This window comes from Natrix helvetica (assembly GCF_964273705.1).
Source record: "Natrix helvetica genome assembly, chromosome: 9".
NCBI classification, from domain to species: Eukaryota; Metazoa; Chordata; class Lepidosauria; order Squamata; family Natricidae; genus Natrix; species Natrix helvetica.
Genome location: NC_138560.1, coordinates 783,318 through 797,137, shown reverse-complemented (window position 1 = coordinate 797,137; position 13,820 = coordinate 783,318). Strand labels below are relative to the sequence as shown.

Genomic DNA, 13,820 nt, shown 5'->3' with positions numbered 1-13,820 from the left:
GTGTGTGTGTGTGTGTGTGTGTGTGTGTGTGTTTTTGAATCAGATTTATTTTATCTCTATCATCAGTCTGTGTGTCTCTGCCCATCCATCAATCCATCCACCTAACTAATCTATCATCTGTCTGTCTGTTTGTCTTATATATCTGTCTGTCTAACTATCACCCATCCATCCACCTGTCCAAGCTATCATCCATCTGTCATCTATCAATTCGACCCAGTTTAGACACTGCCCACCTCACGATCCAAGTGACTCTGGGCACTTTACAAATACAAACAATAGGAACCATATAAAAAGAAATGAGATTAAAATCAGAATTAAAACAGAGTGCAAAATAAAAGAAGACCAAAAGGAAGATTTTTTTTTAAAAAACAGAAGGAGCGCCCACAAATCCCCCCTCCCCAAGTTATGTGCCACTCTACGACCCCCCCAGGCTTGTTGGCACAGGTGGGAGAGGGGTCAGACTTACAAGGAGCAGAAGAGACAATGGGCAGCAAGTTTCTAGACCTTAGGAGGAGCCATCTGCTCTGTGCTCTAGGCCCAGAAGGAAGTCAGGTGACCTTCCAAGAACCAAATGGCCAGAAGCAACCGAGACCCTCCCCATTTCTCTTGTCAAAATCCAGGTGTCCCCAACAGGGCTGGGGACGATGGGAACTGTGCTCAGAGGCACAGCTGTAGAAAGCAGTTCGGGGAAGGCAGATTGGCAGGAGTCACCAAGGGAGGGATGGCACCTGGCCTCCTTCCCCACTGATTGAGGGGGCGTAGAACGCGTGGCTGCTCTCCCCAGGGGTCTGACTGCCCTTCTCTGCCCTCCACAGGATGATTCCTTCCTCCAGCAAGACCTTCTTGGTGAACGACTTGGCAGCCGGACGAGAATACGACCTCTGCGTCTTGGCGGTGTACGACGACGGCGTGACGTCCCTCACGGCGACGCGGGTGGTGGGCTGTGTGCAATTCACCACCGAGGGGGACAGCGCCCAGTGCCACTCGCTCCACACCCAGTTCCTGGGGGGCACCATGATCATCATCCTGGGGGGCATCATTGTGGCCTCGGTGCTGGTCTTCATCATCATCCTCATGATCCGCTACAAGGTTTACGGCGGCCAGGAGGAGCCCAAGAAGGCCAAAGTCAGCAGCGTCCACTCCCAGACCAACGGCGGCCACCCGCCTCCGCCCAGCGCCAGCACGGTGCCCCACTCGGCCTCCAAGATCGGGGAGGACAAATACGAGACTCTCCAAGAGGTTGCTTCCAAGGACCCCCGGCTCAGTGGGGGCAGCAGGGGCGAGGCCCCCCGTGGGCCAGACGTCCCCTTGGCTGAGCCGGAGAAGAGGGCGGCTCCGGTGAGCCCCGATCTCCAGACGGTGGCGGTCTTGGCTTCCGAAGACGGACAGAGGGAGGTCAGGAGGGCCGGCTCCTCGGTCTCCTTGTGCCTCCTCAGAGACCCCGGGGGGACCCCACAGCTCCGAGCCAAACCGGGCAGCTGCAGCGAGTCGGGGTCTTTCCCTCATGAGCTGTCCAGGACTCGGCACCACCGCCATTCCTTCGACGGGGATTACTCGCTCTTCCAGAGTCACAGCTATCCCCGCCGCGCACGGACAAAACGACACATGTCCACCTCTCAGTTGAACTCGGAGGAATCCCCCTTGAGTCACCGGGGGGTCACTTTTGGCAGCACGGAGTGGATGCTGGAAAGCACAGTCTGAGGTGGGGGTGGGGGAGGGGCTGCCAGGCGCACAAGTTTGGGGCGCAGCAACGGAGGAAGGAGGGGGAGGAAGGAGAGAAGAGGGGGAGGAACCGCAAGGAGGCGAATGGATCTCTTCCCTGGACACAATGTCGGCAGCGGTGCCTTAGCCGAGCCCCTCCCCAAAGGAAGAGCAGGCAAGGAGGGAAGTGAGACAGAAGGGGGGCGGAGGGGTTGCAGTGCCCAGTGGGAAGGGCTGGGGGGGGGAGCCGAGGAGAGGCGCATATGCACAGAAGAGGAGAAGCCAGCAAAGGGTTCTCTTTATGCATTAATCACTGTTCCAATGAAAAAGGCGACGCTAAGCCCAGATCCAGAAAGAAAAGAGCACAAAGCAGAGGTGGCATTGAGGTGGCCGGAGGGAGGGAGGGAGGGAGGGAGGGGGGGGTCACCCCAATGCCCTGCCCAGGATCTGGTGGTGAAATCCACCCGGTTACTCTATTTATTGTATCTGGCTGGTCTAGATCAAAGAAAAAAGATATGTGTTTGATGTGTCATTATCAGAAAAGTCATTTGAACTCTCGGACCCCCCCCCTTCCTGTCCCAGTTTCCTCTTGTGGACCCCTCCCCCTTTCCCCAAACTCTGTGCCCCCAGAACTCTACAAGGGTCCCTTCATTGATCCCCCCCAAAATATGGATAATCCTGATTTCCCCCACTCCCCCCTCGTCCTTTCAAATGGAGCTTCTCCCCTCTCTGAATTCCCCAAGTATTTCCCAGCACAAGACCCCCTTCCTGCCCCCCAACCCCCCGTGATTCCCTTTGATCCCCCCTCCTCGTTTCACCCCGTCATCCCTGCCTCCCCATAGGAAACCCTGAGGTTTCTCAAGGCCCAATTCTCCAACATTAGTTTTTCATCAACAAGCTATACTGGCGACCCCACCCCACCCTGTTTCCCCGCCCCCTTCTCTACCCCTCCCCGTTTTGCCCAGTTCCCCTCCATCCATCACAGAGTGAGGCTGCTTTTTGGAGGTGATTAAATCTTGTGTGTGTGACCTGCAGCCGTCTCATTATGTTTCTTCCTGGGGGGGGGAGAGTTCCAGGGGGAATCTGAGATGGAGTGGGGGCTGGAGGGGAACGGGCAGCTTGGAGGGAGGGGCCACCAGATGAGGGGTGCCAGTGTGGCTGCAGAAAAAAGTGAAAAATGTTTTAATTTGAATGTAGCCACATGATAAGGTGTGGTTTTGAATAGTCTAAGTAAACCAATATTTCTCAACCTTGGCTACTCTATGATGGTGGACTTCCCAGAATTCCCCACGGGTGGCTGGCTGGAGAATTCTAGGAGTTGAAGTCTATCCATCTTAGTTGCCAAGGTTGAGAAACACTGATCTCTCTTTCCTGTCTGTCTGTCTCTGCCTCTCTCTCTCTCTCTCCACATCCCTCCATCATCTATCTATCATCTATCTATATTTATCATCTCTCCATTATCTATATATCTCAATCCATCCCTCCATCATCTCTTATCTATCACCTCTCTATATTTATCATCTACCTGTTCTCCCCGACCCCCCCTTCTCTTTCTCTCTCCCACCCTCCATCCCTATCTCAGTATCCCCCAACCTTGGCTGCTGTATGATGGCTGGACTAGCTCTGCTGGGTGGGGAATTCTGGGAGTTGAAGTCTGCCCATCGCAGAGCAGCCAAGGTTGGGAATCTCTGGTCTAAGCACTTGAAATAAGGGCACTAACTGATTGTGGATGCGTACAAGATAACCCTTATTTGCACATCCCAGAGATGGGAGGGATATTTGTGGAGGCTATTCATCCATCCATCAATGTCCGGGCCGTAATTACCCCCGAGGCCCCCATCAGATCCAGGCTGCCTTGGTGTTGCTGCCCCTTGACCCAGCTGTCTGCAGAGAGGAAGGGGAGCAGAAACAGAGGGCGTCTCCTTGCGATGCCCCTTTGGCCTGGTGGGCGTTTTGCAGAGCTCTTCCGCAGTTCTGGGGTCTCTGGATCTTCAAGACGAAGCCCTGCAGCTGAAAACGACGCCTCCTGATTATTAAATCCAGAGGATCTCTGCTTCTCCCCAGAATCCTTGATTTAAAAACTCCCCTTGCAGGTTCCTCAGATGGCAATAAACAGGCCTTTAAAAGGAGCTGGATATTTGGATATTAAGCCTTTGCAGTGCGAGATTTCGGTCGTTAAGCAAGGCGGTGGTTGAGGGAGCTTTGCCCGAATTTTACAATTGTTTTTTGCCCTGGCTGTTAAGCAAATCCCTGCAGTCGTTAAGTGAATCACACGGTTGTTAAGCAAATCTGGCTTCTCCCCCCCCCCTTGATTTTGCTTGTAGGAAGCCAGCTGGGAAGGTCACAAATGGTGACCGTGGGGATGCTGCAGCGGTCGTTAAGTGTGAAAAGCGGTCTTAAGTCATTTTTTTCCAGTGCTGTTTTGACTTTGAACCATCACTAAATGAACGGCTGTAAGTCGAGGACTACCTGTACAGAGAACCCTTCCCGGCGGAGAGCGGAGTCCCCCTTTCAGTGGCCGAATTGGGTGCTGTGAGTCCCTCCCTCCACCCAGCTGGGTCGCCTGGTTGATTCTCTCCTCATCATCATCCCTGGTGCCTCTTTGTGAGCTGCTAATTACTCTCTGGAAATGGCTCTGCAGCTTCCCCCCCTCCCCCCAGGGCCCCCCAGGGAGCACAGGAGGGGAGGGCACTGTAGGAGGCATCCTACTCTCTCCCTCCCTCCCCCTCCCCCCCCCCTCTCTCTCAGCCCACCCCTCCTGATAGGGTTCTTGTGGGGGGGGAAATGGGAGGGAGGGAGGTATGTCGGATATATTCACTGCCTTGAGTTATTTGCAGACCTAACAAAGGGGAGATGCAAACAAGCACCAGATAAAGGAACAAAGGAACAAGGGCCAGGAGCCCATCTACAGCCTGAGGCCTTTCAAAGACAAGAGGCGGGGGGGGGGGGGAATCCAACACAGAGCCCTGCGAGGCAGGCCTGGAGGAAAGCAGGCAGGCAGAACAGCAAGAAAATAACAAGAAGGTTCCGGAGTGTCCACAACTGAAGGACGAAGCACCTTCCTCCTTCAAGGATGGGATTCTGACCCCCCCCCCCCAGCTCTAGCTTTGCTTGTAACCAGCTTCAAGTCCCGTCCCCCCCATCCCCCCCCCCCGTGATCCAGCCCCCCAGGAGAGCCGTTTTAGGGAGGGCTAGTCATCACCTCTCTGGGGGGGGAGGCTCCAGGGGCTCCCCAGGAATGGCCCCACCGGAGGCCCCCTGGAGACAAATTGCAGGGCGGGGTGGGACCCTCCAAGGAGCCACTTGCACTTTGGCATTCAAATGAGCTAATTGGTATGCTAATGAGGCCCCATAATGAGCTCCTGGTGGTGGCAATTTGCTTATTGTTATGCTGATGATCAGGCAGAAAGAGTCCCTTGTTAGAGCAATTAGCTCGTTATGGCAAAAGGCTCATTATTATGCTAATGACACCATGCAGTAATTAACTTATACCAGCAAGTTTGTTATTGTAATTATTACCACGATTATTATTATTATTATCATTACTGTTGCTTTACTTTGCCACTTTTGGACCTTCGTTGTTGGCACATTGGGGTGGAGGGATGGGGTGAAGGCCTGGAATCCGCGAATGGCCAGGGTCTCGGAGCATGTGCAGAGTGCCCCCCATGCTGCCCCCTGAGACACAACCCAGGGAATTACTCCACAGGACTTTTAAAGCTTGAGAAATTCTGTCCGCTTGGTGTCTGTGGAGATTCTCAGTCACAGTTCTCCCGAAGGCAAACTAGGGCTGACATGATAGACCTCTTCCGGTATTTGGGGGGCTGCCACAAAGAAGAGGGGGTCAATCTAGTCTCCAAAGCACCTGAAGGCAGGAGAAGAAGCAACCTAGAACTTAGGAGGAATTTCTTTCGATTGTAGAACAGTTAATCAATGGAAGGGCTTCCCTCCAGGAACTGTGGGAGCTCCCTCACTGGAGGAGAGGCTGAGATTGTTCTCCAATCTGTTTGAAATGGCGCAGGGCTTCCTGCCTGAGTGTAAGGTTGGACTAGAAGACCTCCAAGGTCCTTCCAACTCAAGTTGTTATTCTGTTATTCTTCCTGGGTGTTTTCTTTGAAACCCTTTCACAAAAGCTACAGAAGAAGCTTCTTGGGTGAGAAGAAAACACCCCGAAACGCCACTTGCCTTTTCAAAAAGATCAATCACCTTTGGGAGACTTTGGCTCTTTAGGTGTCACCTCCGATCTCCTTGGCCAATGCCAACTCTTCTTCTAGGTGCTTTAGGAAGCTCCGTTGCTCAGGGGTCTCTTTGGCCCAGGACAGAGGGCTTCTCCAAGCCCACCCTGAGCCAGGAGAACCTCCTGTCCCATCATCCACTCCTGCTTATGGGCTGCTGAAGGTCTCCCGAGAGACCCTGCCTGGGCTGAGCGATCATTCAACTTCCAAACTCGCCATCCCCACCCACCTCCTGGTCTCCGGAACCTTCCGGGGTGGGGGGTGGGGGTGTTTCAGGATTTATCGCAAATGATCCCCTGCTTGAACAGCTTTCCATTTTGACTCGGCTGATGATCTCGTGAAGGAGGCTGAAAAACAAGGAGGAAGGAAGGAGGGAGGGAGGAGTGACACTTAGAAGAACAAAGTCAATCAATTTGCAGGCAATGCGCAACGCGCCACATGCTCCGTGCCTCTCTGGCAGCTGGAACAGGCAGGCAGCTGGGGGGGCTTCTCATATGCAGGCATTGGGGGGAGGCTGGGAAAGGGGTGTCCCAAGCCACGAGCCCCCCAATTCCTCCAGGGCAGAAAAACATGATTTCCCATTTGTCACTGATGATTCCAGGAAGACCTTTTTTTTAAAATTGCCTTTGCATCATGCTCAGCTTGAGAGCATCTGCAGCCAAGTGGAGCTTTGGACTTATTCTTCCCAGCCAGGAAGGTCTCTTTGCCTGCAGGGGCTCTGGGTTGGGTGTATCGAGGGCGGCTGGCCCTGATTTTATCTGCATAAATGTTTGGGGGGCCCAGTCTCTGGTTTGCATTCTCTCCCTACCTCCTAAGGTGACCAAGGAGCCCTTGTGCTTAGGCTGCCTCCTTCAGTTCTGCCACCTGCTCTCCGTTTCCCTCCCCACCCCCGGAGCCCCTTGCTTTCCAGGTGCCATGTCTGGATTGCAGTTCCCATCAGCCACAGCCAGGATGGTTACACCCAACTCATCTGGGGAACCTTGGGGTGACCTGGAGTGGTTGGGGGGAGCCCTGGCCCTCCCTCCGCGCTCTCTAAGCCCCCTTCAAGGAGAGCTCACGGGGCAGCCTCCATTCCCCCCCAGCCTTAAAGATGGCTCAGGAGAAACACAACCACTTGGAAATGCCGCCTTTGGCAGAGAGAGGCTTCTGGAAACATTGGTTGGTGAGAGCAGACCACCTTGGCCTGGTCTCTCTACAAACGGAAGGCCGGGGGGGGGGGGAGACCTCTTGCGGAGGGGGGTCTTAGCAGCTCCCAGACTGGATGCCATCATCACGGAGAAACATGTGGACTCTGCAGGATGCAAAATGGCCTGGCACAGCCACCCGGTGCCCAGCCCAGAGCAAAAACTGGCCCCCAGAAAGCACCAAAGCTGCTACCCGATTCTGTATGGGATGAGGATGGTGGAAAGCAGCAAAAGAGACACTTGGGGAGACACCTTGCTCAAAATGTTGAATGAAATGTCATTGCAGAGGGAAAAAAATCAGATTTAGGGCCCACCCCAGGCTTGGGGAGGGTCCCCAGCAAGACACTAAAACCCAGGAGACGCCCAGAACATCTCCCCCCCCCCTTTCCAAAACCCAGGAGTTCTTGGGAGAAAGCAGCCTGAGCTCAGGTACCCCGGCAACCACAGCCCTGCCCTGACAGGTGTGCCAAGTCAGGCTATTTTTGCAAAAAAGAGAAGAAAAAGAAAATTAAATCCGAGGACCTTTTTTCTAGCCCAGACTCTGAAACCCTGTAATTTACAAATTATTACAGCTTATTTTCTTGTCTCGATGAGGCCTGGCACTCATCCTCGTGTCAGGTTTTTCTCTCTAAGTGCAGCTATTAGTCAGGTCAGGTGAAAATGAGAAGGTGCCTTTCCTTCTCCCCCCCCCCCCAAGACCTTCCTTCCCTGTGACGTCTGCCAAGGGAGGGGAGGGGGCCGCCTCTGGTCCCCGGCTTCCTTGGGAGGAGCTGAAAGGCAGGGAGCGGCCAGGGGCTGCAGCTGTGCGTGCCAGGATGCCCTACGAGCCATCAGCCTCCCTTCTTGAGTCTGAAAGGGAGCTGTATTGCTATGGTAACCTTGGGCAGGCAGCGAGAGGCAGAGCCCGGGCGTTTTCCTAACCTGGCAGGGCAGGGCAGAAGATGGGCAGAGAGGGAGCCAGCTAGCACCCACCCCACTCCAGCAGTGGCCAGGCCACAAAGGGGCAATGCCAGCTGAAAACAAAACATTGAGACCCTAGAAAGGGTACAGAGAAAAGCCACAAGGATGATTTGGGGACTGGAGGTGAAAACATTCAAAGAACAGTTGCAGGAAAGGTGTATGTCTAGTCTAATGAAAAGAAGGACTAGGGGTGACATTAGACCATGGTTCCAGTATTTGAGGGGCTGCCCCAAAGAAGAGGGAGTCAAGCTATCCTCCAAAGCACCAGAAGTCAGAACAAGAAGCAACGGGTGGAAACTAAGCAAGGAGAAGAGCAGCCTAGAACCAAGGTTTTCAAAAAGACATTGGACAGCTAATTTTCCAGAATGGCATCGGGCAGAGGAGTCCAAGACTTGTGGACTTCAGTTCCCACAATTGGAAGATTTAAACTCCCACGCAGGCTAGGGAGTTCTGGGAGTTCTGGGAGTCTACAAGTCTTCAAGTTGCCTGGGTTGGTCTCCAGAGCTCTATGCCATTCCAGACAAGGGGGGTCTTTGAATACTCCCAGATTCGAGAGGGAAGCCGATTCACTGATGAACTGCTCTCCCTCTCAGGTTGCTTCTCTCCTTGATCAGGCCACCTTTCCGGGAGCTGGAGAGGCTAATGGGACTCAGACCTAAGGTGGGGGGGACTGAGAAGGGCCCCGGGCAGGAGGAGAGCAGATCCTGTAGGCCCAAGCAGTCGCCCCCTCCCCTGGACTTGGGTGGATATTCCCAGGCATGCAAGATACCGCATTGTCTCCCCGTGTCTTCTCCTCCCAAAGGAAAAGAGAGCGAGGAGAAGAGCTGGGGAAGAGCTGGTCTCTGGGAAGAGGCAGCCCCCCACCCCACCCCCAATTGTGGGCACTGAAAGTATGGGTAGTCCTCGACTTATGACCACCATTGGGCCCTAAAGTGCTCTTGCTTTTAGGTTTTTTAAGTTAGTTAACATGGTCGTTAAGTGAACCTCACTTCCCCATGGACTCAGCTTGTCAGAAGGTCATAAAAGGGGGTCACGTGACCCCGGGACACTGCGATGGTCATAAATGTGAGTCAGCTACTAAGTGAGAGAATTTTGATCACGTGGCCATGCGGGTGCTGCAACGGTCGTAAGCGTGAAAAACGGTCATGTCACTTTTTTCAGTGCTGTTGTAACTTTGAACGGTCACTAAACAAATGGTTGTAAGTCAAGGACTGTCCTGCTCTCCCCACTGAGCGTTATCTCCAACTCTTAAGTGCGTCCTCCCTGGACTCCAGAGCCCATGTAGAGAAGAGGGTCAGCGATGAGCAGCAGCAGCAGAATTTTCTCCCCCATTCGGACATTCTGGCCCTCTTCCCAGACCCCCAGAAGAATCATTGGAGCAGCAAAGTCGGAGCCTGCGTTTCCCTTCATCAGCCCCCACGTTCTCTGCAGCCCCCAGTCCTGAGCCTTTCCGTCCCTCCCACCTCCAGGGCTCACCTGGGCCTCCATTCCTGGCTCGGGGCTAATTAATTATTGATTTGTTCCGGCTAAAATAGGCGGCCGATCAATGGGGTAAAAAAGCAGGGAAATGGAGTCTTTTTCGCTTCCTTTCCTTTTCCTCTCCTGACCCCAAAGCATTTTGGAAAGAGTCACAAAAGCAGACCTGCCACCTCCGGCTTTGCTAAGGAGCCGAATTAGTTTGTCCCTCGGGGCTCTCTGGGGCTCAGGTTCCCACATCTCAGCCCCAGATCTTCAAGGCGGAATTTGGCCGCCAAGTCCTGAGCCGATAAGGGGAGGGGGCTCATCTAAATCAGGGGTCTCCAACTTCAGTAACTTTTAAGGCTTGTGGAATTCAACTCCCAGAATTTCCCAGCCAGCAGCAGAGCAATTTCAGAGTGGGGTTTGCTCTCTGTTCATATACAGTCCCTTCTAGCAGCACTGATTGTGTTACCTAGCTGGGTAATGAAACGCCTGCAAGAAAACAACCAAGCCCTCCAGTCCGGTCCCCCCCCCCCAGGGTCTGTTCTCTGTGCTGTGAAGGGGCTGTAGGTGACAGGGAAAGAGAGGCTTCAAACCCACCATTATTTGCTTCAGGAACTGCCCCTTGCGTATCAGTGGGTAGCCTGGCATGCGGTTGGCAGGAGATGTTTTTAGTCTACCCAAAGAAGAGGGGGTGAAATTATTCTCCAAAGCACCTGAGGGCAAGACAAGAAGCAATGGGTGGAAACTAAGCAAGGAGGGGAGGAAGCCAGAACTAAGGCAGAATTTCCTGACAGGGAGAACAGTTGGCCAGTGGAACGGCTTCCCTCCAGAAGTTGCACGTGCTCCCACACTGGAGGTTTTCAAGAAGAGACTGGACAGACATTTGTCTGAAATGGGAGAGGGTCTCCTGCTTGAGCAGGGGGTAGGACTAGAAGACCTCCAGGCTCCCTTCCAGCTCCTTCATTCTATTCTATTCCTTTCTCACTGCCCTGCGATCTGCCCAGCCGACACTTGTGGACACCCAGAGAATTAAACACGCGTCTGTTTGGTCTGTAGACATGCCTTGGCCAACAGCGCCGCCTAGTGGCAAGCCCTGGAAAGCGGCCGGGACTCCAAAGCGGTCCTGAATTGAGGGTGGGTGGGTGGGCTATATAAAAGGAGTCCAGCTTTCCGCTGGTTTTGACCTTTTTTAATATATCTATATAACTTGTATTGATTTGCCGAATTGCATATTGCGGTTATATGTTTTATTTATTTTTATGTTCGCTTTGAAGGCACTTTTTAAAAATGAATTTGCTGCTCAGGCATTTTTAATTATGGATCTTGGTCCATCCCAGAGGCGATTTTAGGGAGCGATTTAGCTTTTTTCATGATAAAATAGGCAATGCAGCCAAGAGGGGCCTCCAAATGTATTGGGCATATTTTTTGAGAAGACTTTTGCTTATCCAGCGGCTTCAACATTCAGTCTCTTATTGTAACTTTTAAAGCAGTGTTTTTCAAATTTGGTAACCTGAAGAAGGCTGGACTTCAACTCCCAGAACTCCCCAGCCAGGCTTGCTTGCATTGAATTGAAGTCTGCCAACCTTAAAGTGGCCAAACTTTGAAAAACATTGTTTAAACAAAGTCATCCTAAGGAAGTGTTGCAAGCTGCAAACTCAGCCTTAAAGACATTATTTTGAATGACAGGCAGTCCTCGACTTATGACCACAACTGAGCCCAAAATTTCTGTTGCTAAGTGAGACAGTTTGCTAAGTGAGTTTGCCTCATTTTAATGCCCTTTCTTCCCACAGTTGTTAAGTGAATCGTTGCAGTTCTTAAGTTAGTAACACGGTCGTTAAGCAAATCTGATTTCCTGCTTTGATTTTGCTTGTCATAAAAGAGGATTGCATGACTCCATGATGCTACAACGGTCACAACTATGAACCAGTTGCCAAGTGTCTGAATTTTGATCACGTGAGCATGAGGATACTGCAATGGTCGTAAGTGTGAAAAGCAGTCATAAGTCATTCTTTTCACCGCTGTTGTCACTTTGAACGGTCACTAAATGAACAGTTGTATGTTGAGGACTAGGCGTATTTTGTGTTTAGCATTTCCAACATCCATAAAATGGAAAAGCTTTCCTTGTTCCCAGCCCCTGCCCTGCACGCTGTAAGCCCCCCGCAGCTGCTCCTTTCCTAAAGTCTGAGCTGCAGGATCTGTCCCCTCAATGCAACCCCTGGGGGCAGTTTATTTCCCCCCCTTTTCCTCTCCTTCCTGGAAGCTTTTCTGGGGAGGGAAAAAAAGAAAAAGAATCCGAAGAGGCCACCAGGGAGACCGAACTCTTCTGGGAAAAGCCTGGAGTCCTGGGAGCACAGATCAAAATTTGATTAATTTATTTCAAAGGAGGCTTTAATGGCGCCCTCGGCCTGCCTGAAAGATGCCACTCCGTGAGACGCCCAGCTGGCAACAGCAGCCGCTCTCAGCCGCCCGGATTCCAGAATTTGCGTTTTTCCCCCCTCCCAAAATCTAATTTACAACCCAATAAAAGCCCGGAATGGTGCTTTACTGCGACCGAATTCCTTGACCATCTGGACACAGCGGGGCTTAGAAGCCTCCACCAAGATGCGTCTGCTAAGAAGCGAAGCCCGTCCTTGCAGAAGGGGGCTGTTTCCTCCTAAAGGGGGGGGAGTAGGTTGCAGGATAGAGCGCTTCCTGCCTGGCAGGGGTGAAAATCAAGTGGCAACAGTATAGGGTTTCCTGCCTAGGCAGGGGGTTGGGCTAGAAGACCTCCAAGGTCCCTTCCAACTCTGCTATTGTATTATTATTATTGCCTGGCTGGCAGAAGAGAACAATTTTGCAAAACTCCGGCTTCATCGACCGCCATCTCCTGCCCACCTTATGCAAGGGAGGAAGGGCGGGGGGGGGGATCACCTGGGACCGGCTCAGGAGAAGCCTGAAAAGATCGGAAAGAGCCGGCCTCGTTCTTGTAAACATGTGTAGAGTTGTCATGTGTGATTTTTTAGAGGACGGAGACTTATTCCAGGAGGGCTTCCTGGTACATGGCAAGTGCCTAAAGGAAAACAAGGCGTAACTTAGAAATGTACATTTCTCCTAGCTTTTCTGCCTTGTCAATACGGAGAAGGAAGGGGAGCAGAACTGTGGAAGAGAAAGGCAGAAAGGTGGAGGGGAAGCAGAGAAAAAAGGGGAGAGGGGTGGAAGGGAAGGGAAGGGAAGAGAGAAAAGGAAAGGAAAACTAAGATCAAAGCATGCGTTTGCCTTTTCCTGCCTACATCATTTCTTATGCTCACCCAGAATGAGAAACATCAAAACAAGGAAGAAGTTTGGGCGCCAACAGCCTCTGAATCCGGTATGGTTCTCTCTTACCCTCCAGTGCAGAAAAAACAATGGCTACCAACCTGCCCTCCATTGGGGACCTGTACACTGCACGAGTCAAAAACAGGGCTGTGAAAGTATCTACAAACCCCTCATATCCTGGACATAAATTGATTCAACTTCTACCCTCAAAATGACGCTATAGGGTACTGCGCATCAAGACAACTAGACACAAAGCCAGTTTTCCCCTCCTATGCCATCACTCTGCTAAACAACTAATTCCCTCAACACTGTCATATTACCTACTAAGACTGTGTTACTATTCTTCTTCTCCTCCCACTTATGACTATCACCTTGTTGCTTATATCTTTACAACTGATATTGCTTTATTTAGATTCCCAGTATGATTTGATTGCTTATTTAGTATCCTATGACTACCACTAAGTGCTGCATCTTATGATTCTTGATGGATGTATTTTCTTTATGTACACAGAGCTTTTGCACCAAAGACAAATTCCTTGTGTGTCTAGTCACACTTGGCCAAGAAAGAATTCTATTCTATTATCCTTCCTGGCTGGCTTCGCTTCTGCCGCTACCTCTCAAGGCTGCTCACTTGGAAAACACCCGTGGGAAGAGGGTCAGCAACTGGCATCCCAACCTGCCCTCCTTCCCTTCACAGGACTGACACACGCCAAGGTCCTTCACACAGCCCTCAGTGCTTGGTTGCAGTCCTGCACAGAACCACTAGAGGGCTCCCCCACACTGGGATCCATTTCCATAGAGGCCCTGGGAGAAAATGACATTTATTTTGCAAAATCTGAGCTGGAAATTTATTCCTGTTCAAGCCAGGAAGGGAAGAATTGGTTAGATTGGACCCTGGATCTCTCACCAACAGTTCAGCTGGGGCTCACGAGGGGGATGAGGGTTTGCAAATGGGGCTAGACCTCAGCAAGAGGTCAAGGTTTGCTGG

At 52.0% G+C, this 13,820-nt stretch overlaps 1 protein-coding gene across 1 annotated transcript in view; it reads left to right on the top strand.

Annotated features, from left to right (window-relative positions):
• Positions 1 to 2,722, top strand: part of LRFN1 (leucine rich repeat and fibronectin type III domain containing 1) — a 32,520-nt gene extending 29,798 nt beyond the window's left edge. The window contains exon 3 of the mRNA XM_081962818.1: positions 816 to 2,722. Coding sequence (XP_081818944.1) covers positions 816 to 1,701 — 886 coding nt within the window. The 3' untranslated portion in view covers positions 1,702 to 2,722. The remainder of the gene's footprint in view (positions 1 to 815) is intronic.
• Positions 2,723 to 13,820: the final 11,098 nt, after the last annotated feature.